We start from the raw sequence: 22,915 nt of genomic DNA on the forward strand, positions 1-22,915 counted from the left end.
ACGCTTAACCGCTAAGCCACGGGGCCGGCCCCTGGGGATTGGTTTTTAACAGCCAGACATGGTTAGGTCAGTTAGTTTCATTGTCTAAAGCATTATTTCTGGAGAAACTAATTTAATGCTAGGGAATCTTATTTCTTTTAAAACTTTGTGGCTGGGTTTTCCCTCCTGCCTTCCCACTGTTTTCTGGTGATTCAATACTGTATCGGGTTTCTTGGCTGGGGTTTGGGAACTCAATGGGAAACATACTCCCAGGTACCTATTTTTGTGGACTGTTTTTATTGATTGATTATTTGGGCAAAATGTTTCTAAGGTTTAAATCTATCCTCCCCTCCTCTTTAGTAAGCGACTCTCGCAGCCTGCTGGAGGCCTTCTGGATTCTATCACTAATATCTTTGGGTAGGTTAGAAAACCTTCGCCTTTCCTTGTTAATGTGTGTGTAAATATACCTAAGTATATGTACATGATTTATTACCGTTTTTGAACATACACCAGAAGTTGAGTGGTGCAGAGTATACAGATGCCTTGACTTCGGCTTTTCATCTAGCTTCTTCCTTTTTTCCTCAACTTCCTTCCTCCTAATCTCGCTGCGCGCTGATCTCTGGCCTGACCCTTTAGTCTGTCCGAGTCTCCCCTTTTGGGACATCACTCTTCTTCTGATGCTGCCAGGTGAAAATATTATCCTCTCTTAGCCCAGCATGCAAATGTGAGTCGTTGGTAATTATGCTGATCACCGCTTTCCTGCCTCAATCATCAAACGTACATGTGCTAACCCGGAGGCTTTGCATGTTCCCAGGAATGCTGTTCGCCCTCTGAGGGGGCGATTAGGTTGAGCTCCTTGTACAGTAATATGCTCTGGTCACTCTTTCTTTTAGCATGTGTCCCACTCCGCCTTGACCACAAGTGTATACTGAGGATGCTTGTGGCTAGGCATAGCATCATCTTAAAGTAGTTTTACAAAAATATCAGCAAGCTTCCTCGGAGCTAGCAGTTACATTAAGTTGAGAAAGTTTGCTAGCAGTTTATTGACTGGGGAAGCAGTTGTTATTCGGGATTGCTTTTCAGTGTTGAATTTGGGAGTCCGTGAGTTAGCGAGCAGCATATAGGTATATGCTCTCTTAGCAGTTGTCATTTGAGTGAAGATGCTTCTGATTTGGTGAATTGTTCTGTGGTTTGAAGGATCTAGAAGGGAAAAGAAGCTATTGACCAAGGTCATCTTTGAATCCCTTCTGAGGTTGGATGGACAATAAGCCTGTGTAGTCCTGTCTAATGTTCTCCTTTATGTTACTCCTTAGGAGGCGCTCTGTCTCTTCCTTTCCAGTTCCCCAGGATAATGTGGATACTCACCCTGCTTCTAGTAAAGAAGTGAGGGTGCCAATGACTGCGTCCTGCGTCTTTGTAAGTATGGTTTATTCCGAAACCCCTCCAAGCTTCGTATGGTAACAGAGCCTGACAATTACAGGATCCTTTCCTCTGCTGGAAAGGATCTGTTCTATTGTTTTATTTATATCAAGCTTTTACACCCATTGGCCCTGTCTGACAGAAGGGATTGATATTTTGCTTAGCTTCAGAGGACAGAATTTATGACAACCATCTTCTGTAACATAGCACTGGCTGAGAGAGAGGATTGGAGCATGAGAGATGGGGTGAGGGAAAACTGATGAGGGATGGTGAGAAATTGGAGAGTCATTCGTGTGGTTGTTGTCTCCAGTTGGCTCCAGTTTAGAGAGAGAGTCTAGACAGCGGTCTATTGTGGAAGACCAGTAGGACAGCTCTTGGCTTCCTGAATTACACGCGTATCTGTGTGACCCCCGACCCTTAGGAGCACATGGTTGGAAGCAGGACATAGTCGTGGGCAGAAGCCGCTGTGACACCAGGGCTGTGAGCTGGAGTTCAGAGCTGGATCCTCGCACTGAAAGATGGTCGGTCCCAGCTAGGGTGACGGAGCAGAGATTGGAGCAGCCTGGGGAAGCGTCGAGTCCCTGGCACAGGGCTAGCAGACAGGTGGGGGTTTGGGGTGGAGGGGTGGAGCAGAAGGAGCAGAGCTCAGACGGTTGGGCTGACTGTTGGGTTGCGTGGGGTGAGACAGGGGAGCCACCTCTCAGAGACAAAGACTTCCTGTAGAAATGGGGTGGGTTCATATGCCTTCAGTTCCAGGCATAAGGAAGAGCTTTAATAATTAGATGTTTTCACATAGTGAACTGGCTGAGCAATGAACCATCTGGGACGTTGTAAAGAGAGTCCGTTGTGGAGGAGGAGTTGGACTGGGGGCTATTAAGGCCCCTGCCTGTCCGCACTCCGCTCCTGTGTTTCCCTAACGGGACTAGGCACCTCACGGAGGTCGATGATGATTGGTAAAAGGTCTGATTGCACTTCATGTCACAGTCCCTTCCTTGCCCTCAACTCCCAGCAGCCCATTTTTTGCCTCCTGTCACATTTAAGTCATGTGTATGGGATAATGGAGCAGCTGACAATTTGGGATTCTGTCAGTGTGTGTTTCTGAGAGAGAACAGGTCACGGCTGACTAGTATCCAACAGAACCAGTTCTGCAGGAGATTGATGAGCGGCAGCCGTGGGTGTGACGGTGCATGATCTCAAGTTTTCAATCTGAGACCTCCTGCCTAGAAAGTTATCATGAAAAAAAAAAGAAAGGGAATTGCATGGAAGTAAAGGTTTAGTTACGTGTCATAGAGCTTTTCAGCAGTGGGCCACAAGAGGGGGCTGGGAAATCACCTCACCAAGCAAAGTAATAATAAAGTGCTGCTTATTCCAGGTCAGTTAATAGAGTCGCACTCTCAATATTTCAAGCATCTTCCTTTTTCAGTCTCAAGCAAATGTGAAGATCAGATTTTGTCTTCCCAGAATGACTTTTTAGGCAAGTGATTGATGATCTGTTTAAGGATCTAATATTTATAATCCATGTTTTCTTTTTTTTTCCCCCTTTTTATTATGGAATTTTTCAAACACAGAAGTGGAGAATAAAAGAAATTCCGGGTACCATCCTCCAGTCAGGCAGCTTCAGTTAGCCAGCTGTGCCAATCTTCTTATCTCTCTCCCCCACACACTTCTGCTGGAGCAATTTAAAATCCCAGCAAATCCCAGACATCGTGTTTCATCCATAAATCTTTCAGTATCCACGGTCTTTTAAGAGAGTAGATTATAGTGACATCTTCTAGTATTCTCTTCCCATTCTAGGATGGGATGCTTTTTACTTGGTTTCCCTTCTCATCCTGAACACAGATGCCATCTTTTCAGATCATGTGTTCCAGTGTGGATGCCAGTCTCAGAAATTCCCCTCTGAAGAATTTAAATTCTCCCAAAATAACACTTTACTTTTATTGAAGGCCTACCCGTGGTCAGGCACATTCCTCGGTTGAGAAAACCTGTGGGAGTCCTTTTTAATCGATGGGCAAACTGGGGCTTCAGGAAGTTAAGAAACTTGGCAGAGGTCACACTGCTCGTACACATTAGTGCCGTGTCATTTCCAGAAAGAGCTGCGTAGAATCTCACTATAACTGAGATGTAGCAATGGACTGGCATTTGCTCATATTAGGACTCCATTTTAGAGTATATTCATGTTAGGAAAGTCATAAAAGCTTTCTTTATCATGAGAAGCCATGCCATACATTAGACACGTAGTTTAATATGTAGTATTAATGCATTCTGGACCAAAAGAGAGGCAGTTAATCATAGGCTTACTTTTCAGCTATTAAGATCATACTAGAAAATAGGTTGAAGTTTCATTATTCTTAGAAGAAATAAAATTAATGCAAAGACAAACTTTAGGCAGTTAGTCTACACAGATTTTGGATACTTTTCAAGAAGCTTGCACTGAATTTAAATAAATGGAACTACAAGAATAAAGTGATCATAGACTCTAACGGGGCCCTGGGCTACAAATCCACGTTAGTTTATGATTGGATCCCCCTCTTTAAAGATGGGTATTAACCTTTGGTTAGGCTTCCAGAGTGTTCATTTGTATCAGGCACTTTCTTCTTGGGAATGACGGTGGTTGGGTTTGACATAGGCGCTTGTCTTGCAGGATGCTCATGACGGGGAAGTCAACGCTGTGCAGTTCAGTCCAGGGTCCCGGCTGCTGGCCACAGGAGGCATGGATCGGAGGGTTAAGCTTTGGGAAGTGTCCGGAGGTGAGATCCCGTTGGAGTGCGCGGAAAGGAGCTGTGTTGGTGACGTCTGGTTGACTTTGCTTTCAGGCAGTCTTTGAATTGCTCATCTTCTCAAAACATCCAGCATTTTGTGTAAAGAATCATTGGACCAAAGCATCGTTCCCATCTCAGTCACTCATTACAGCTGAGTGGATATTTGTTCTCTCTCAGTTCCCAAGTAGTGACTAGAAAATGCTAAGTTATGGTTATGTTTGTGTTTGTAAGTGTTTTCTCAAATATGTACTGATCAGAACATCTTTCAAGATAGTACAGGTTTTAGAAGGAAAATACAAAATCTTAGTCATGAACTCTATAATTAAACTACACTTTGAGCCGTGCTTTATGCATTTAATAATGCCAGTGGCCATAGCCTAGAAGAAAGTGAAGTATCTAAGCTTGGGAATAGGGCCGGCCCCGTGGCTTAGCGGTTAAGTGCGTGCGCTCCGCTGCTGGCAGCCCAGATTCGGATCCCGGGCGCTTCCCGGGTGCGCACCGACGCACCGCTTCTCCGGCCATGCTGAGGCCACGTCCCACATACAGCAACTAGAAGGATGTGCAGCTATGACATACAACTATCTACTGGGGCTTTGGAGGGAAAAAATAAATAAATAAAATTTTTAAGCTTGGGAATAGAGAAGAGAGGGGTGTGTCACCTAGGGAAAATGTATTGAACAAACAGCTTATCAGACAAGAGTCCTAAGATCAAGACTCAGTCTTGTTGATTAGACCTTGTTTCAGAAATGACCTTGGACACTCAGAAATGGAATGGTGTTAAAACAGGAAATGAGAGTTAATGAACCATGTCTTAGAATTCTGAAGCTGGGCATAGCCCAATTTCAATCCCTCTGGAGATTCAGGTAAATATACATGTATGTTTAATAAAACAAGGTCAAAGATGGGGCTGAGGGTTTCCATAGGAATCACTTTGTCAGTTTGCATGGTTGCAGCACATACCCGCTCACTGTCCAACAGTAAAGAGGACCAGCGTGCCTGTGTCCATGTTACTTTCTCTAATCCTCACAGCAGCCCTGTGCAGTGACAGAGGTGGGTATCGGCCCTGTTACATGAAAACACAAAAGCTCAGAGACACTACTTGATTTACATAGGTCCTTGATTTACATGGCTAGTAAATGATTTACGTGGCAGGGGAGTGGTGGAGCTGGGACCTGAACTGGGTGTTATGACTGCACATCCCTTGCTCCCTCCACTGCAGCCTCCTCTAGGCTGTAGAGCTGCTCAAGAAGAGCATATGGGTTACTGCTTTTGATGTGTTGAGGGCAAGAGCAGTCTGGTGATCCTTTGGTTAGAATAGATTATCAGTAAAGCACCAAACTTGTCTGCCCTGGCCTTTGGTTTCAGGGAAGTGACTCCCTGTTAAATCCCCAGCAGTTACAGCTAGTTGAAGCCCATAAAAATCTATGCTGTTGTACCCAGAAACACCTCATGAATGATAATTGCTAAAACTGTTATAAAACAATAATAAAACCATATCATAAGAATGGGAATTTTGGGGGCTGGCCCGGTGGCACAGCGGTTAAGTGCGTGCGCTCCACTTCAGTGACCCAGAATTCGCAGGTTCGGATCCCGGGCGCACACCAACGCACCACTTGTCAAGCCATGCTGTGGTGGCGTCTCATGTAAAGTGGAGGAAGATGGGCACGGATGTTAGCCCAGGGCCAATCTTCAGCAAAAAAGAGGAGGATTGGCATTGGATGTTAGCTCAGGGCTGATCTTCCTCACTAAAAAAAAATAAAAAATTAAAGGGAAAAAAAAAAAAGAATGGAAATTTTATGGGATTTGGTGTTTAAAAATCTAAGCAGATTATGTTTTGATTATGCCTTGCAATTAAATAGAAATAACACTAGAAATATTTTTGTTTTACTCCTTCGTCAGTAAAAATACCTGTAAGAAAATGAGAGATGCCAACCTTTAGTAACAGTGTTACTTTTGCTGCTGAAGAGGAAGTAAACACTAATCGAAATTATTGTTGACATAATTTGTGCCAGAGCATAATTTGTGTTAATAAACTGAAAAGTTTCTACTTGGTCTACGGAAATAACATAGAATGTTTGGCAGCATTTTTTATAGTTTTCAGAAACTAATATCAGTCTTGTCCTAACTTATTATAGGACCTTTCTTCCACAAAGGGCTTATTCAGTCTGCAGAGTTTTTTCCCGTGGCTAATATTTACTGAATCGTGAAAGAGACCAAGTCCAAGAGGCCTTTTATGGAATCGTTCAGGGGTCCTGTTTTATACCCTTTTAAAATATCAAAAGAATGGCACTTTGCACCCAGTGGAAACACCTGTCCTTGCTCATTCTGTCAAAAGCAGAGGCTCCATTGGGAATTACATATAAAAATGCTGTGGACGTAGCCTCCCCTGGCGCCTTTTAGATAAAAAAGCTTTAATAAGGAGTTCAGTATTCTGAGATCAGTCTCTTGTGTAGAATAGCATTTATTGGTCCTTTCTTACATTTTGGCACTGTGTTAACCGCCAGACAAATAGACTGATGTTGTGGGCATGAACCGAAGAGATATTTATTAGAATTCGCTGAAATATTTCTATTTGTAAAGGTCTAATCTAAATAAAGACCTTAATTAGTGAGTGTTGGCTTTTTTTGACTCCTGAAAATCTAATGAAAGCTAGGATCCAGGAAACGGCATTAAATGTGTTATATTTTGCAAATAAGAGGAGGGGTTCATTGACCAGGTTAATAATCCAGGCCCTAAAATGTATTTGACAGCTCCAAACCAGTATTCATATCATTATTTTTACTGTTTAGAAGTACTGAGTAAGAAAAAAGGCTGTTCATTGAAATATTTCCTGTTCTGTTGCTCCCCTTTTATGAATTCAATTAGAATGGTTCCCTAATTGTTTTTCTAGCTTGTCTGTATAGGTCATCCTTAAGCTACCCTTTAAAAGGGAACTTAATCACATCATCACTTGAACTGTTGTTCTTCTGAGTTTGTGCCTGCATCATCATTCGAGTTCCCATGTGGGTGGCCCAGGAGAGGGGGCTGGGTCTGGGTAGAGGTGGCGAGCACTGGCAGGCAGCTGGATGGCCAGCATCTTAGGTTCCTGGAGCTAGAGTAAGTGTGAGGACAAATTCCAGAAACTCCAGACCAGCTTTACTGGCATTCTAGTGACAAGCCAGTTATACAGAGCTAAAAAAAAAAAAAAAAAAAAAACCCTTTTCAGAGCTTATTGAGAATTATCACACCTTGGATTCTGAAAATTTTAATGGTCACGTTCTGTAAAAGTGATCATTAAGTTGGCACAAATACTCATCAAACTCAAAGATGTATTTATGTAAATTAGAAAATTGTACTGAGAAATAACAGAACTGAGTAAGTCAGCCTGTGGGTCTTATCGACATGCTTGTAAAATTCCCGCATTTATCTCTTTTTAAAGGGAGTTGACACAATTTCTTGAAAAGAACAGCTTAAGAACACACGTGCAGAATGCGAGGCTCTGCCTCTACTTACACCTTGATTGCTCTGCGAAACTGACTCGGTATATTTTTGTCTCATAGTCTGTCTGTCCTGCTAGTCTTTGATTCTGTAACGATGTAATCAGCTCCCATTGTATTTCAGGTGCCCCGTTTTAACTTATGTATTATCTTTACCTTCCTGTCTTGCCTCAATCTTTCTTTTTATCCAGACAAATGTGAGTTCAAGGGTTCCCTCTCCGGCAGTAACGCAGGAATTACAAGCATTGAATTTGATAGTGCTGTAAGTATCCAATACCCATGGAAATAAGGCAAGTTTAGAGGTTTTTAGAAACAATTTAGGATATCTGGTTCTTGAAATTTAAAGATAACTTATCTGGTTTCTCTGCTATTCTCTGTCTTAAGTGAAATCATTGTCAGAGGAGGATACGGGTAGATTATAAATTCTGTGTTGACCGTGACCGTGTTGAAGGCTGGGTGGGGGAGGCAGGTCTGCAGTAACCCAGCAGTCAGTCTCTGCAGACTTGATAAAGGCCCCGGTTTGGGCCAAGGCAGTGTGGGTGGGGAGGAGAGGGTCTAACTAGATGCGTCAGAGACCCCGGGGAATAGTTGGGAGGTGAGGGGAGGGGAGAGTCGGTGCCTCTGGGCTCTCTGGCTTGGACGGTGTAGAGAAAATCAGTATTTGCTGTTACTAAAGGCGGCAGAGGGGAAAGTGAATGAGGGAGCATGAGTTCCATTGTGAGCTGGAGGGTCTACAACACTCAAGTAAGACTGAGCGAGTTCAGGAGAAGGGTCTGGACTTGATGGGGGTTGGCGAGTTGACGGCACACCAGTGATAATGGCCGGTGTTGGGATCAGGTGTGTGGTTTTAGATTTCTAGACCTTGGACTTGATTATTGGGGAGTTTGTATTGTGTGAACTGAATTCCTCTGTTTTGGCTAAAATTTGTTTTCTTCGCCTTTTTCCTATAGGGATCTTACCTCTTAGCAGCTTCAAATGATTTTGCCAGCCGAATATGGACTGTGGACGATTATCGGTTGCGGGTAAGATGCAGTTAAGAACATTAGTACGGTCATTTCTTGGTATTTGAGGGGGATTGGTTCCAGAACCCCTCACAGATACCAAGATCCGAGGATGCTCAAGTCCCTTAGTGGCCCTCTAAGTGGCCCCTGGGCTCTGCATCTGCAAATAGGCAGGGCTAACAGTATAATCTCCAAACTTCACATGTTTTTCAGGGCACAGAATGTAGGAAATAGCCCGTCGATTAATTAGGAGAGTTATGTGTGTTTTCCTGAAAACCATACTTGATTCCCCCTGCCCTTTCCTCCTCGGGAAAATTTGTATTTCCAATTTATACTCTTACTTTGTCCAAGATGGAGTTTAAAATATTTGCAATAGGAAGCCCTGACATTTCCACGAAAGACTTGGGATACTCTTATTCAGAAAAACCAGATACTATTGGTAGATATCAGTTTTAGCTTAACTTCAGTGATCTTAACACCAGCATATAAATTATGTTTGTTATGGGCCCCCAAACTTAATAATTACCCCACAGAGTATAGCTGGAAAGTAGGACATAGAAGTACATATGAGTGTGCTTATGATAGAGATAAAACAGCTCTGAAACAGCAAAAGCTAGGAGACGGGTACGGGAAGGGAGAACAGTGGGCTCAGATGTTGAGGAAATCTGCGTCTGAACCCAAACCTACCGAGAAGTCTCTTGGCTTCCAAGATGAAAACCAAGACTTGATGATTATATCGCTTTTGTTCTAATGGAAAACAACTTACCATGGAGACATGTTTTTCTCCTTAAGTTTGAAGGAGTCTTGTCATGAGCTCATTAAATGAAGACTACTGAAGGTAAAATGGAGGAGGAACTTGACGTTGGTAGGCACTTTACCCAAAAAAGGTTGATGCAAGCTCTTGTGTGTCAACTCACGTGAAAAACAGGGCATGATGTTAAGATGAACTTAAAGATAAATCTATAGAGAGGTTGGGGGTGCTGCACTAGAATGGTCCATTAGTTTCTGCTCGTCTGATTTGATGATGCGGGGATGGAGCTAGAAGAATCTTTAGAAACACAGTTAACTTATCACTTAGGCTTTCCATCTTCTTGAAGGAGCTGTATGCAAAATTACCAGTATTAGATGCTAGCCAATACCTGAAAGATAGTGGTAATTCTTTATTCTTAGTAGAAAGAAGATCCAGAGCTACCTGTGCAAAGTATGAGACGTCAAGATGACATTCTCTCCTGAAAGCTGAAGAGCCTGCTTTGTGTTCTTGTCTGAATGAAGGAGCAGGGAGGTGGACTGTGGAGGCCTGCCTGCAGGCAGGGCCGGGACTCTCCTCCAGCAACAGTTCCCATCTGTGCAGATGCTCGAACAAGTTTCAGTTGAAGCCCTGTAGTTCTGCGCCCTAAACATGAAACAGATGGCCCAGCTTGTTCTCATGGCAGCGTTACAATCCGTTCTCTGGTATACCGTACTTTCTTTAACCATTGATCTCTTACTGGACGTGTAAGATGGAGTTGAATACTTCTGCAATTGTTAGTTTGCCTAAAAGAAAAGGGACTTTTCTTGAGTGGCTTCTATGTGTTAGACCCAGTTCTGAGTTATATTATGTACATTACTGCTTTAATCCTCAGGGGAAACCAGGTGAGGTAGGGAGATGAGGGAACTGAGGCTCAGATGAGCCCAGAAGATTACCTAAGGTCACACAGTTAAGTAAAAAAGATGAGGATTGTGATTGAGGCCTGTGCTGTTTCCTGTGTTTGATTGGCCTGGATTATTGTAGAGTGAAATACAGTAGAACTGTCTAATTAGTGAAGAGGGACGTGCAACCTTATTACATTTTAGGTCGGCATCAACTTTTGGGTCTGAAATAACAAGAAGGGGACCTGGAGGAGGCAGGGGGATAGACCTGGAAGACAGGTCATGTTGAGAAACTTCAAGTGAGCTAGCTTGCAGAGGTGGACTGAGTTTCATTGGAGAGGGTGTTCTCGATGTGCTGGGGCACCATACTTGAGCCGTTGGCTGACGAATTGAGGAGTGATGCCAGGGCTCCTTTGCTGGACTGGCTGCTCTGAGGGCCTGTCATCTGCTCACAGCCGTGTCCTGTCCCTCAGTAAATGTCTGAAGGAGGTCAGGAGGCCTTTTTAAACAGGTTCTCCATACCCAGAGAACGTGCATGAAGTAGGCTCCCTGCTGTAGGAGGCTCTGGCGTCTGCTTAGACCCTAGTTAACAGGATGTGAATGGACACCCATATTCTGAAACTCAAGATCCAAGCCCCGGTCAGTATCTTCTTGGCTTTTACAATAAGGGAATGGTGTTGCAGCAGCTGATTGTGGGTTGCTTTAAAATCCTTTTGGAAGAGGTGTCCTAGAAACAGGCTGGTGTTGAAAGGAGTCTGCTACAGAGGAGTCTTCTCAGTACCAGGTATTACAGTCTTGCTTAAAAATCTGAAAGGTCAGTGCAGAACTGCCGGCTGCTCTCTGAGGTGTGACTTGTTGAAGAGCCCACTCTGCTCTTTTCTGAAGGTGCCATGGCCAGGTGGCCCCAGTGAGGGCTGGCTTTCAGGTGATGAGAGGTGGAGATGAAGCTGGTCGGCCGTAGGCAGGAGCCGGGTTTCCACCAAGAGCAAGATTAGCACAAGTCCAGATTTTTTAAAAAGGAAGCTAATAATCTGTATGAAGAGCCAGGAAATAAAAACCTCTCTCCTTTATTCCATTAGTCTGGCAGGAAGTCAGTCAGGAGGAAGCTGTATGCTCAGAGATGTTTGTTACAGCGTCATTTGTACTCATGAAACTTTTAAAGTGGCGTAGGTGTCTGCTGGCCAAGGAAATTTCCATAAAATTGTGGTCTCAGCTCTGGAAGATCATTTAGCTATTAAAGTAATTATGAAGACTCTTAAGATGGAGGAGTGCAAAAGGGAAGAAAAAGAACGCTGTCAACTGTGTGCCTTGTGCGCAGGGCACCATGTTTCATCCTTACTAACACAGCATAAGGAGGAGATGAGTCACAGATGTTATTAGAGACCCGGGGGTTCAAAGCCAAATCAGTGTCACCCCAAAGCCTGTGCATTTTCAGCTGTCAAATGAAAAACTGCCTAAGCTATAATATTAAAAGAGCTATGGATAAGTTTTCGGAATATTTCACGTGAAACATATGAAAATATTAACGTGCATTTAGAGTATGCAAAAATGAGCGCATTCACCTCGCCCATTTATGAGCAATGTCTTTTCCTCCTTGTGTTTGTGAATGTGATTTTACTTTTGTAGTAAGAAAGAAAATAGTGCATTTTATGATGAAATAGTTCTTTACTAAGAACTTAATTTACATGCTTCATATTTCTCACAGCATGAGAAGTCCTACCCAAGTTTTCCATCTCTCCCCAAGATTTGTACAGACTGGATGATTTATACTGAGTGGAATCATTATTCCTGTGCTGTATTTAACGTACGCTTTGTTGCTGGAGTTTTCTTGATCTTACCAGAAGGATTGGTGGGAGGTTTCCACACAGCTGCACAGCACAACTGCCTCCTGGCTGGCAGCAGTCGTAAGATGCTGTTCCAGTTTGAGAGAGGTTTACATGTGAGAGAAGTAAGTCTTAGAATCCATGCAGATGTCTCCCTTTGAAAGGGAAAAGTACATGTGGCTCTAAGTTTTGTGTTCTAGACTAAAGTGGAGTTGCTCCACTGAGTGTAGAGGAAAGATCGGTTTCTAAAATTTGACACTAAACTATGAGGTGTCATCTTTGAGACTTGGGGTTGGAACTCAGTAAGTTAGCAGTTATATTAAGTATATTAAGTCTTTTAAAGGCTTTTTTTCTTTTTTCTTTTTTTTTTTTTTTTTTTTAATTAGCAAACTTCAGTGAATACCCTCTGAGCTTTTGAGGTTTTACACACACAAACATGTTGATCCACATTGAAAAGAGGTCAATGATGAGTAGTAAAAGGGCTGACTCCCCAGATCCCCTCCCACATCCTCTCCATCCCCAGCTGCCTCTCTCCCATCGGGCTCCAGTAGTGCTGTGATGGGCAGAGGGGCATCTGACACTCCATGACGTCCCAGTTCCGTATTCTTGGCGAGCCCAAGGAAGATGTGATTGGCGTCCCACAGCTCCTCAGAAGGGATTTGATTGTTGGGTCTGCTGGTATCTGTGGTTATGATCTGATGTTTCAAGCTGAGACCTCTGATTGAAAAACCCCCAGGGGGTTTAATTGTTTATTTAAAGAGTCTTGATGTTTCCTTTTGTAAATTGTGCCTGCAGGGAACCTATTTTGATTTTAAATAGGGAACTGACTTTCAGAGGCACTGGATAAAATCCAGGCTTTTAAACTTTTGTAATTTGATATAATCCAGACTCACAAAAAAGTTGCAAGAACAGTACAGACAGGTGTCTGTAATAGAACTTGTTTCAGAAAGGTCCTCCTGCTATTCCTCCCTCTTTTTTAGGGTGGGGGCACGTGAAGGTTGTGCTAGTGATGTTGGACTTTTTTTTTTTTTTTAATGTAATTTGTGGTGGAAGCTTTATCCTCTTCGTCTTGATGCCTCATCTGGACAACACCCAGAGATAGGCTTTCTGGGCGTTTCCCCGAGCTACTCATGCTTTTCTCTCTGAGTGTTCCTGACTGGATCTGGGGCTGTTTGGAGAGCTGGCTGTCGACAGTTTGACTGCCTGACTGCCGTGGACTCTCCCAGCCTGGTGCCCCGAGGCTTACCCTGGCTGTGTTCTCTCCTAGCACACCCTCACCGGACACAGTGGCAAAGTGCTGTCAGCCAAGTTCCTGCTGGACAATGCGCGTATTGTTTCTGGAAGTCATGACCGGACCCTCAAACTCTGGGATCTACGCAGCAAAGTCTGTGAGGAAGTTCATTCTCTCTGTCTATATGTACGATTAGACCTTACCCACGGAGGGGTTTGTTTCCCCGTCAAAGCCTGTATTTAGTGTGATTCAGATGGAATTTCAAGTCCAGTTTCATATGCGCTGAGGCAGGGACAGCTTTTTGTGTCTGAGGCTTCATTTAAATGGGTAGCTCTGGTTACTCGGGGTGAGAGGGTGGTGATGTTATGTGCACAGCCACGGGGGGCCTCTGATCGCTGATGTTCAGTTTTCTTTCAGGCATAAAGACAGTGTTTGCGGGATCTAGCTGCAATGATATTGTCTGCACAGAGCAGTGTGTCATGAGTGGACATTTCGACAAGAAAATTCGTTTCTGGGACATCCGGTATAATACCCAAGGGCTTGGTAGGGAAGCAGATGAGGGAGTCTGCATGTGGTACAACTGTAATGACGTTTTGTGTATGGAGTGTGTTTTTCAAGTCCCTGGAAATGGCAGGCATGAGCTCAGTTCACGTTTATCTTAACAGTTTGCTGTTCTTTACCGTGAAGTAGACTGTTGCATTCCACAGTCACCTGTGAGCGTGCACTGTGTGCTTAGTAGGCACTTTCCTAGCTGCTAAATAAACGAAGATGAACAACTAGGTAGTTAAGTTGTTTAAACTGTAGTCGGGAAGACAGACACAAGTCTGCACAGTGTGCTGAAGTCGAGCCGGGCTCCTTTGTCTAGGATTTTAGAGAAGGCCTCCCAAGATTAGTCTTGAGAGGTGAGCAGGCTTCACATTGCAGAAGAGCCACTGACAGACGTTCCCAACCAGAGCAGCAGGGCAACGTGGTATGGCTGAGACAGGGCAAGTGAGGGCGCCAGCAGATGAGACTAATAGGGTGGGTTGGGATCAGATTGCCTGCAGGCTCTATGTGCCACTTGTAAACGACTTGATCTTATAAGCCACTGGGTGTTTAGCAAAGGATTGCTCCACAGAGTCTAGTAGATTTGGCAGCAGTTTAGAGGGTGTTTTGGGGAGCAGGGAGATCAGTAAAGAGTTGATGAGGATCTGAACTCAAGGCAGTGGAGGGGTAATCGATTTAAGGGAGAATTTGATCAGGGCTTGTTGACAAGTTGGATGTGGAGGGTGAGGAAGGGCAGAAGTAAAGCAAGATGGAGAATACATGGCAGATTTAGGAAGAGGGTACAGAGAGTGTGTTCAGGTAAGGACATTAGTTTGTGGTTTCTAATAGACGTTTGTAAAAACGGAAGCAGAATGTTTTGAGAGAGGTTGCATGGGAGAGAAAAATCACACAGGAGGACTTTGAAGGCGTGAGAACAGGTTACTCCAAAAAGACATGTAAAGCAGCATGGAGAACAGCGTTTAGGGAGCTGCCCCAGGAGGAGTGCCAGAAATGGGAAGAAAGCCGGAGAGTCCTGTTGATGAGCCTTGATTAGGGGTCATAGAGGGGTCGGATGGCAGGAGGAGTCCAGTAGGATGAGGCTGGTTGTTTAGGAGGAAGGCAGTTGGTGACCTGATTGACTATACCGGGCAGTGTGCAGAGAGAGGGGCGTGAGGAGGCTGTGGTAATAGGTGAGGCTTAGAAAGGCCCCTGGACACCTCTTCCAGTTTTATTTATAACCTTTGGCTAGCTTTTTTAAACCTGAAATTTGAACCTGGAACATGGAATTTTAGAGTTAAACTGGATGTTAGAAGTCTCCTAGTCCACCCCTGATGTGACAGATGAAGACCCCTAGTTCCAAGGCAGTAGAGTGGCTTGCCTCTGGCCACATATTTAGCAGTAATAAGAAAAACTCTCTTACTTAGTTAAGGTTCGAGGTGGGAAATAATTTCATTGCAAGCTTACAACAAAATGAATACAGAAGGGATTGGCACCTTCCTTGGCTGTATCACCAACAGGGCCTTGCCCAGGATTTCTGTTCACAGACCTGGGTGTGGACTGGGGCCCAGAGGAGAAGTGGGAGAATAAAGGAAGAAGAGAGAGTTGCCTGTGGTGATGACTGTGCCCTGCCGTCCCAGTTCCATGTCTAGAGTCGCCAAGCCAGACTTGGAGGGCCCCCAGAGATGAACTCTGAATGGCAGGGAGCCTGCAAGTGACCACACATTTGTCCATATAAGGCAGCCCAGACCTAATAAAGCAAGTTAATGTGCCTTTGGATACATTGAAATGAAAAAATTGAAATAATACTAGTTGGGTCGTAACCCTGCTTAGCTTATGCTGATCAGAAACTCTGATTGGTAGTTATTGTATCATTCCAGAAATGGACAAGGAAATTAATTCTTACCAAATTCAGAGTTCTAGTATTCAAAACTACTGCCATAGAACCTATTGATGGGAAAATAATACAGATGGTCACAGAGGTTATTTTAATAAGGTTGGACACATTCACTGCCCTTGAAGAGTATTGCATTCTAGTTGAATTGCCCTTTTCCCCCCCTTTCTCCATGGTATAACATCTTGGTTAAAATGGGGAAATTTTGACCTTTCTACCTTACATTTTTCTCCAACTTTCCTTCTCTTTCGTAGATCAGAGAGCATCGTCCGAGAGATGGAGCTGTTGGGGAAGATTACTGCCCTGGACTTAAACCCAGAAAGAACTGAACTCCTAAGCTGCTCCCGTGATGACCTGCTCAAAATCATTGATCTACGGATAAATGCTGTCAGGCAGACCTTTAGGTAACTGAAGACATGCTGGTTTGGGTTTCATTTGAGGCTTGCTGGTTTTCTGAGGCTTGCAGGAAGACTGGAGGCCCCGCCCCTGCCCTCAGATCCCAAGTGATGCGAGTTCCCGCGGTAACGGTGCCCTGTTGTTTGTTTTAGTGCACCTGGGTTCAAGTGCGGCTCCGACTGGACGAGAGTTGTGTTCAGGTTCGTGGTGCTGTTCCTTCTGCCCCACCCCACCCCCCAATCTGGTTCGCCTCAGTTAGGGCATGGGCGTTTTCCCATGGGGAAATGAGCTAAATTACAGTGTCTCAGCCTAAGTGAGTGTCCGGGAGTGAACCTGTAGGTTCAGTACTAGAGGTCACTGTCTCTCTCCTTCCTCTCTAGTGTTCCCTTGTAGTTACATGAAAATGAGTGTGTTGTACCAAAAAGTAACCGTTGACTGGCTGGTCTGTTCTGGGCAAGCACTTCATGCATTTACGTAAGAGCTGTTTGAGAGTTCTTAGGGAATGGGGGAAAGTTCCCTGGGATGGAGCTGAGTTGGTTCTCTGAAGAACTGGAAGGGGAACCAGTTTCCCTTCCTGGTTCTCTCTTCATGGTGCTTCTCCCAAATAGGTTGCCGTGGTCAATTCTAATGTGGAGAAGCTTCTCCACAATCGATGCTTCTCTCTGCCTTTCCTTTCCTACTCTCCACTGACCCTGTAACCAGGCAGTCCTTGGCCATTTGGGAGTTGACTTGCCCTCCCTGTGTGCTGTGTTGGAGTCTGATCGCTGGTTAGGGATTTGTGGCCTCAAGGAGTAAGGTGGCGGCACCATTCTTCTTTAGCTGGGTGAGGGCCACGATGGCAAGGTGAAGCAGCTTTGGCTGTAACAGTCGTGAATAGCACCTTCTGATTTCTGGGTACACAAGAATGGTCCTGTGTTTGCCTCACAAATGAAGAGTAGACATTACTTCTTGGGAAGAGGTCCATGAGAATGCTGAATTGGGGCAGGCCGATGACGCCTTGTCTTCCTGTGTCCTCCAGCCCTGATGGCAGTTACGTGGCAGCAGGCTCGGCCGACGGCTCTCTCTACATCTGGAGTGTGCTCTCAGGGAAAGTGGAGAAGGTCCTTTCAAAGCAGCATGGGTAAGATGAGCCCTGTCAGCCCCTCTGAGGTCATGAGCAGACCCTGTGACTTCATCCCACGGGTCTTGTCCTCTTCAGGCAGGGCCCTGAGTTGGCCCCATGAGGGCAGTGTCTGCTCACTTGCTCTGCTGTGAGCTAAGTTAGTGGAGAGAAGCTGAGGCCTTCACACAGTACGACAGACAACGGTGTGCTGCTTATTTATGTTACAGAATGTTCCGGTTAGAGCAATGCTTTCTCTTTTATCTTCCGTCTAATAGCCAACCCCTAGGCCCCTTTTTTTCTTAGCTTTGTCCTGTCCCCCAAGCCCCCCTGCTAGTTAGAATACAGACCCAGTTTCCTCCATAACCACCTCTCACTGCCCTCGAGCAGGGACGGTTTTCCATCCTCCTCAGTCACTCACCCCGAGGTACTGGTCAGAGGCCTGGAATACCCCTCTCCTTAGTTCACTCAGAGCTCCTCCCTTAAGGTGGACTTAATAAGGCCTGACTCCTTACATTCCAAAACTGCTTCCTGAAATACAGTGCAGGGTTCCTTCAGTAAGTGCCTGCCTGTGAGTGGGGGCAGTGCTGGCGAGTGAAGCGGGCGTTGGGAGAAGTGTGACTCTCTGAGTGCGAGGGAGCCTGGTCTTAGTTCACCGAGATCTCACAGATAATCTGACCTCTTCCTTTGAAGCTCGTCAATCAATGCGGTGGCATGGTCCCCCTCGGGCTCCCACGTCATCAGTGTGGACAAAGGAAGCAGAGCTGTGCTGTGGTCAGAATATTGACGGCACCTCCTCAGGAGAGAGCGGATCCAAAGCCAGAGAAGCACACGGGCCGCCACAGCTCTGTCCTGGCAGGGGGTGTGTTGGGTGTAGCTTTGACCTCCAGAGAAGAGCTCGAGCCGTGCGGCGTGATGGCCTTCCTTTGAACAGGATTTCTGAGGATTTTGGCTGAGGTCTCTCATGGCCTGAAAGAATAACACTGAAAAAAATCTGACACTGCAGTCACTTAGCAGAGGTTCAGGTTCTTGCCTTGGTTCGGGTGGGAAACACTACTGGCTCTGATCTTCCATACCTCACTGGGAGAGCACAGGCACCGCTGGTTTCCTCGCTGGACGGCAGTGCCAAACACCCCACACGTCTAGGTGTCGGTGCTCCCTCCATGCTTCCTCCCGTCCTTCCAAAGTCGTTTCTGACCTAATGCATGTCCTGTCACCGTGGGGTCATTTTCCCCTGAACTTGCTTTAATCATTGGATTAACAGAAACTCAGACAGGATTACTCCTGCCCTCAGGTAGTCCACAGGGGCTGCCCTGATTTCTGAGGAGACGTGGGCCTGTGGTTGGCCTGCTGGTCTGCATCGTTATTACGAGGCTGTTGCTCTGATCTCACGTGATTACTGTTGGAATTTCCTTAGATCCCCTAAACTGTTCTTGGAAAGCAACCGCTCTTCGAAGCTTCTGACTCCCTTCCCCCTCAGCGATTCTACAGATCTACTTCTTGGTCAAGAAATAAGTATCAGTTTGGTTAAAAAATATTTTTCTGAGGTAGAGAGGAAGTGCAAAAACCTTTTTCCAGAGAACTGGGTGTGCTGCAGGAGTAAAGGATGTGTCTGTGCTATTCCCAGGAGGCACACACGCCACAGTCTTTCCAAGTGTGCTTACATTACAGTTGCTGGTGACAAGGGGTTTGCAGCCTCGAAGGTATTACTGTGGAGCCAGTAGTTCTGGGTCTGCCCCTTTGCCAAGCCCACGTGCAATACCCCCCCCCCCCCGGTGCTTTAGTGCGAGAAGCCCATCCCAGGGAGCACGGGAATGTTGTCTGTTGATTTCAGGAGTTGTGGTTAAGTCCGGGAAACAGCAGGCCTGTGGCATTTTTTTTAAACATTTATCTTCACCATTTTACCTGTATATAAAATTTTAGTTCTTTGAGTGAGTGAAACACCAATATTTTTATCACTTTTTAATTTGCACTTTAATTTTTTTCCTTCCAAACTCGTTCTCTGGACAGTTGTGGATGTATGTGCTATGAGTGAGGGGATGAGCCGCGCTTTTCCTCCGATGGGGGCCTATTCTCCCCCCCTTCCCCTGCCCTCGTCCCCTTTCACATTTGCCAGTTCGGAGAATTCACAGGCCAGGGCACATCTTTTATTTATTTAATTATGTTGCCCCACAGAACTTGATTGTAAATAAATAAATAAAGCTGTTATATACTTTTCAAACTCTATGCCTCTTGGTCGTTATATTATATTTTTCCTTTATCCTTAAGGGGAAAAACCTATTTCTTTCATTTGTTTTCCTGATACTTATTCATTTGTAAATAATGGTTAGTACTTTCCTGGTGTCTTCCCCATTGTTCATCATTTAAGCCCAAGTTAGCACTGCCTATAAACATCAACATTCCAGTTTCTCGACATTTGCACATCTTAAACCAGGAAGAGATGTCTTCAGAATTCCACCAGCTGTCCTCTTGGAGCCCAGTGAACTGGTGTCACTCCTGCGGTGTGCTCCTCGCCACAGCAGGTGGGAACTCCTGGTCCCTCCCTGAGGAATGTCCACAGGGTTGATAATGGACTCAGTGTCTCCTTCTGGCCTCCAGGCATCTTTGCTCAAGGGGTGTGAATTACCTCACTGAGAGTGATTTGTTCCTGGCAGCCAGATATCTAACACCGCAGCCCTGTGCCGTAACAAATTTGCATCTTCCCAGAATAGCCCCAAGAGACCACTGTCCAGTTCCATTACCACGCTGAGTTTACTAACAGGGAGTCGCCCAAGCGTCCGCTCAGCCCCGCAACCTGAGTCAAGATTCCATCGAGATCTGAAGTCTCAGAGGCAGCCAGCAACCCCCGCAAAGTGGAAGGAGCCCTTTGAAGTCACCTTAAGGAAGTAAGTCGGTCTTTACTGAAGCCCAAAGTAAGCATTGCAGTAGCCTCCGGTTGTCCTGGTTTCTTTGAGCTGAGAGAGAAGCATAGCTGCTCTCTGCTTTTAACAGAGATGTTTCAGTTTGAGATTCCTCTACACTCGAAAGCTCTCTTCAGGTCATCTGACTGCCAAGGTTGAGCTAAAGGTGTGGGCTCCCACCGCAGTGGAGTATGACTTCTGTCTAACTTGTGGTCTTCACCTTCCCATCTCAGATACCACCTGGGACCTAGCCCTGTGCTCCTGGTTCCATTGGCCGGGGTGGAAGCTTGGCATAGGGTTTTTTAAGTTTCCTAGATGATTCCGAGATGGTTAGAGCTGGCGTGCTCCCTTGTGTTATATTTCAAAAGTTGAGAATTTTAAAACTTTTTTTAGTGAGCTTATATTTCCTAGGTCATTTCCCAAAATAGTGTGACAAATGGAGTTGGATGCCTTATTCTTAAAGCAAGTACTGTGCACACACCAGTCTTTGTCCTCTGAATCTTGTAAAGCCCCTCTGCGTCTCCCACGTCATGACACGCAGGAAGTTTGTATGGACACCGGGGGGAATGGACAAAGCTGCTTTCAGCTGAGAGGGGCCAGCCCAGGCCTCAAGGGCTGGTTGGTTGGGAAGTTCCAGATTGCAGAGTATACCAAGGTGTGCAAGGCCAGCTGTGAGTCTTCACATCTGTAGCACCACCATAGTCTTGGGGCATTGGACATTTTGAAATGTGCGCTTGAAACTTACCGCCTGTGGGGGCACTGGGAGAGGGGAGTGGCCATGACAAACACCTTGTACGAGACGGCTTGTGGGCTGCAGAGACCACAAACATTTCTGTTCTGAGGTGGCTTCGGTAGTAATAAGGAGCCTGTGGCTCTCGAGTTCTGTGAGATCTGAATTGCATCCTATTTCACAAATAGGGGGAAGTTCCACAGCCAAGCAAGAAGCTGTTACAGACTTCTGACCCCCCAGTTGGACATCGCTGTCGGGCAGGCCTCCTCTGCTCTGCCCACAGTGTGAGACCAGTGCCTCCTCCGGGGGGGGGAGGATGGCTCGGCCGCCTTCATGCCTTTGCTCCATACATCTTCTCTCTCGTCCTCCTGTAAGTCCCACTCACACTCGACATCCCCCGTTTTCAAGCCAGTAAACTTTTGAAATCTCGAGTAAAGTGGAGTATGTCTGTATTTCTATAGATCTGTAAAAACACATAGTATATGTGGTGCAAGCCAGTAAAAGATCAGACTGGAACAGAAAATGATTCTCACCTGCCTCACCGCAGCGAGATTTGATTCTCTCACCTCAGGGAGCTCTGCCTTTCATGGCACAGCCGTACCGCTTCCATCCGTGCCTCTGCACCCTTCCCTGTCCTCAGCCCCCATACTTCTCTGCCCCTACTCTGCTAACCCTGACTGACGGGCAGACACGGAATGTCCACGTGCGAAGGAGGCAGCGGAAACCGTGGTGTAGTGAGCCCCGATGCTCCTACCCACCACTCAACAGTTGTACCAGAGTATTTTACAGCCAACTTCAAGCATGTCATTGTCCCCATAAATCAGCGTGCACCTCAAGCTAATAAGGACACCGTGCTGTAATTATACCTCGCAGGATTCGCAGTAACTCTCCCATCCACCGTCCAGTCCATTATTCAAATTTTCCAGATTGCTTCAACAACGTGTTTTTTATGAGTGGTTTGACTTGGAATCCAGTTAGCTTTTGCTGAGTAACAAACTACCTTAAAATGTAATGGCTTAAAACAACCATTATTTCTCAGGATTCTGTGAGTTGGCTGAGTTTGGGCTGCGTGGCAGAGGGCGGCCTCACATCTGGCTGTTGATGTGCAGTCAGCGAGAGGAACAAGGGTGACGCAGCAAGAAAGCAAGCGTCGGTGTGCAGGCACCTGTCACCCTGCTTGGGTCACCTTTGTTACCTCCATTTGCTAAGGCCGGTGGCACAGCAGCCCCGCCTCGGTGTGGCGCCACCCAGTGGTATGGGGACCAGGGAGGGAATCATGATGGCCATTCTGGCAGTTGGCCACGGTAAGGTCTCCATTCTGTTCTCCTGTCTTTTATTCTAGAACAGTGTCTCTTGCTGACATTTTTTATGTCCCTCACTGGATTTGGTTGACTTTCCTCATATAAGCAATGTTTGTATCCCACACGGGAACATTAGCCCTGTGTGCCAGCCTTCTGCGGACTTTTTCCAACCCTTGGACATGTACAAAAGACCAGGTGAATTTGGGCCTTGGGCTTCATTTTTCCAGACACGTGGATTTAAGAGAGGGGAGATAGATATGCTTGTAAGCCAGGCTCTAAACAGTCTGATTTCTAGTTAGGAAGCCATGAGTCCTGCTGCCCCCCGAGGACACGCTCAGGTCGTCCTGAGAGGTGGTAAGTCTGAAGTCTCAGGAGCAACCATACCCGTGGCAGCGATGTAGTGCTTGGCACAGAGTGGACACTCAGAAGAGTTCTATTTAGTGGAATTGAATCAGCAAAAAACAAACAGCTCCGGGATAACAGGTCATAACCAGCTGAAAGAAAGAGGGAGGGAGAGCAGTTAAATATAAGAATAAACCACATTAGTAAGGGTAAATGTTGTTTTGTAGAAATTTTCTTGTGTATATATATGTGTATGTACTGGGTCACAATATAAAAAGTATTTATTTTATACTATTTTTAAATTTATTCACTCACAAAATTAACCATTTTAAAGGGAACAATTCACTGCATTTATTGCATTCACAATGTTGTACAACTACCACCACCTCGATCTAGTTTCAACAAAAGGGGTAT

The 22,915-nt window shown here is 45.5% G+C and overlaps 1 protein-coding gene and 2 non-coding genes across 4 annotated transcripts in view; all 3 read left to right on the forward strand.

The window, feature by feature from the left end:
- The window catches only part of ATG16L1 (autophagy related 16 like 1), a 37,906-nt gene extending 18,457 nt beyond the window's left edge, over window positions 1-19,449 (forward strand). The window contains exons 8-18 of one of the 2 annotated variants that reach the window (XM_058533240.1): window positions 340-396; window positions 1,293-1,395; window positions 4,040-4,145; window positions 7,825-7,895; window positions 8,584-8,655; window positions 13,354-13,474; window positions 13,735-13,840; window positions 15,988-16,137; window positions 16,282-16,329; window positions 17,148-17,249; window positions 17,922-19,449. In XM_058533240.1, the coding sequence (XP_058389223.1) occupies window positions 340-396; window positions 1,293-1,395; window positions 4,040-4,145; window positions 7,825-7,895; window positions 8,584-8,655; window positions 13,354-13,474; window positions 13,735-13,840; window positions 15,988-16,137; window positions 16,282-16,329; window positions 17,148-17,249; window positions 17,922-18,015 (1,030 nt within the window). In that variant the 3' untranslated portion in view covers window positions 18,016-19,449. The remainder of the gene's footprint in view (window positions 1-339; window positions 397-1,292; window positions 1,396-4,039; window positions 4,146-7,824; window positions 7,896-8,583; window positions 8,656-13,353; window positions 13,475-13,734; window positions 13,841-15,987; window positions 16,138-16,281; window positions 16,330-17,147; window positions 17,250-17,921) is intronic. The other variant, XM_058533241.1, reaches the window with a different exon arrangement.
- On the forward strand, window positions 2,337-2,612 carry LOC131399343 (small Cajal body-specific RNA 6). Its single transcript, XR_009217109.1, has one exon. It is a non-coding gene; the product is annotated as a small Cajal body-specific RNA 6 (non-coding RNA).
- On the forward strand, window positions 12,545-12,802 carry LOC131399342 (small Cajal body-specific RNA 6). Its single transcript, XR_009217108.1, has one exon. It is a non-coding gene; the product is annotated as a small Cajal body-specific RNA 6 (non-coding RNA).
- Window positions 19,450-22,915: the final 3,466 nt, after the last annotated feature.

The sequence above is a fragment of the Diceros bicornis genome, chromosome 37, assembly GCF_020826845.1.
Source record: "Diceros bicornis minor isolate mBicDic1 chromosome 37, mDicBic1.mat.cur, whole genome shotgun sequence".
Classification (NCBI taxonomy): Eukaryota; Metazoa; Chordata; class Mammalia; order Perissodactyla; family Rhinocerotidae; genus Diceros; species Diceros bicornis.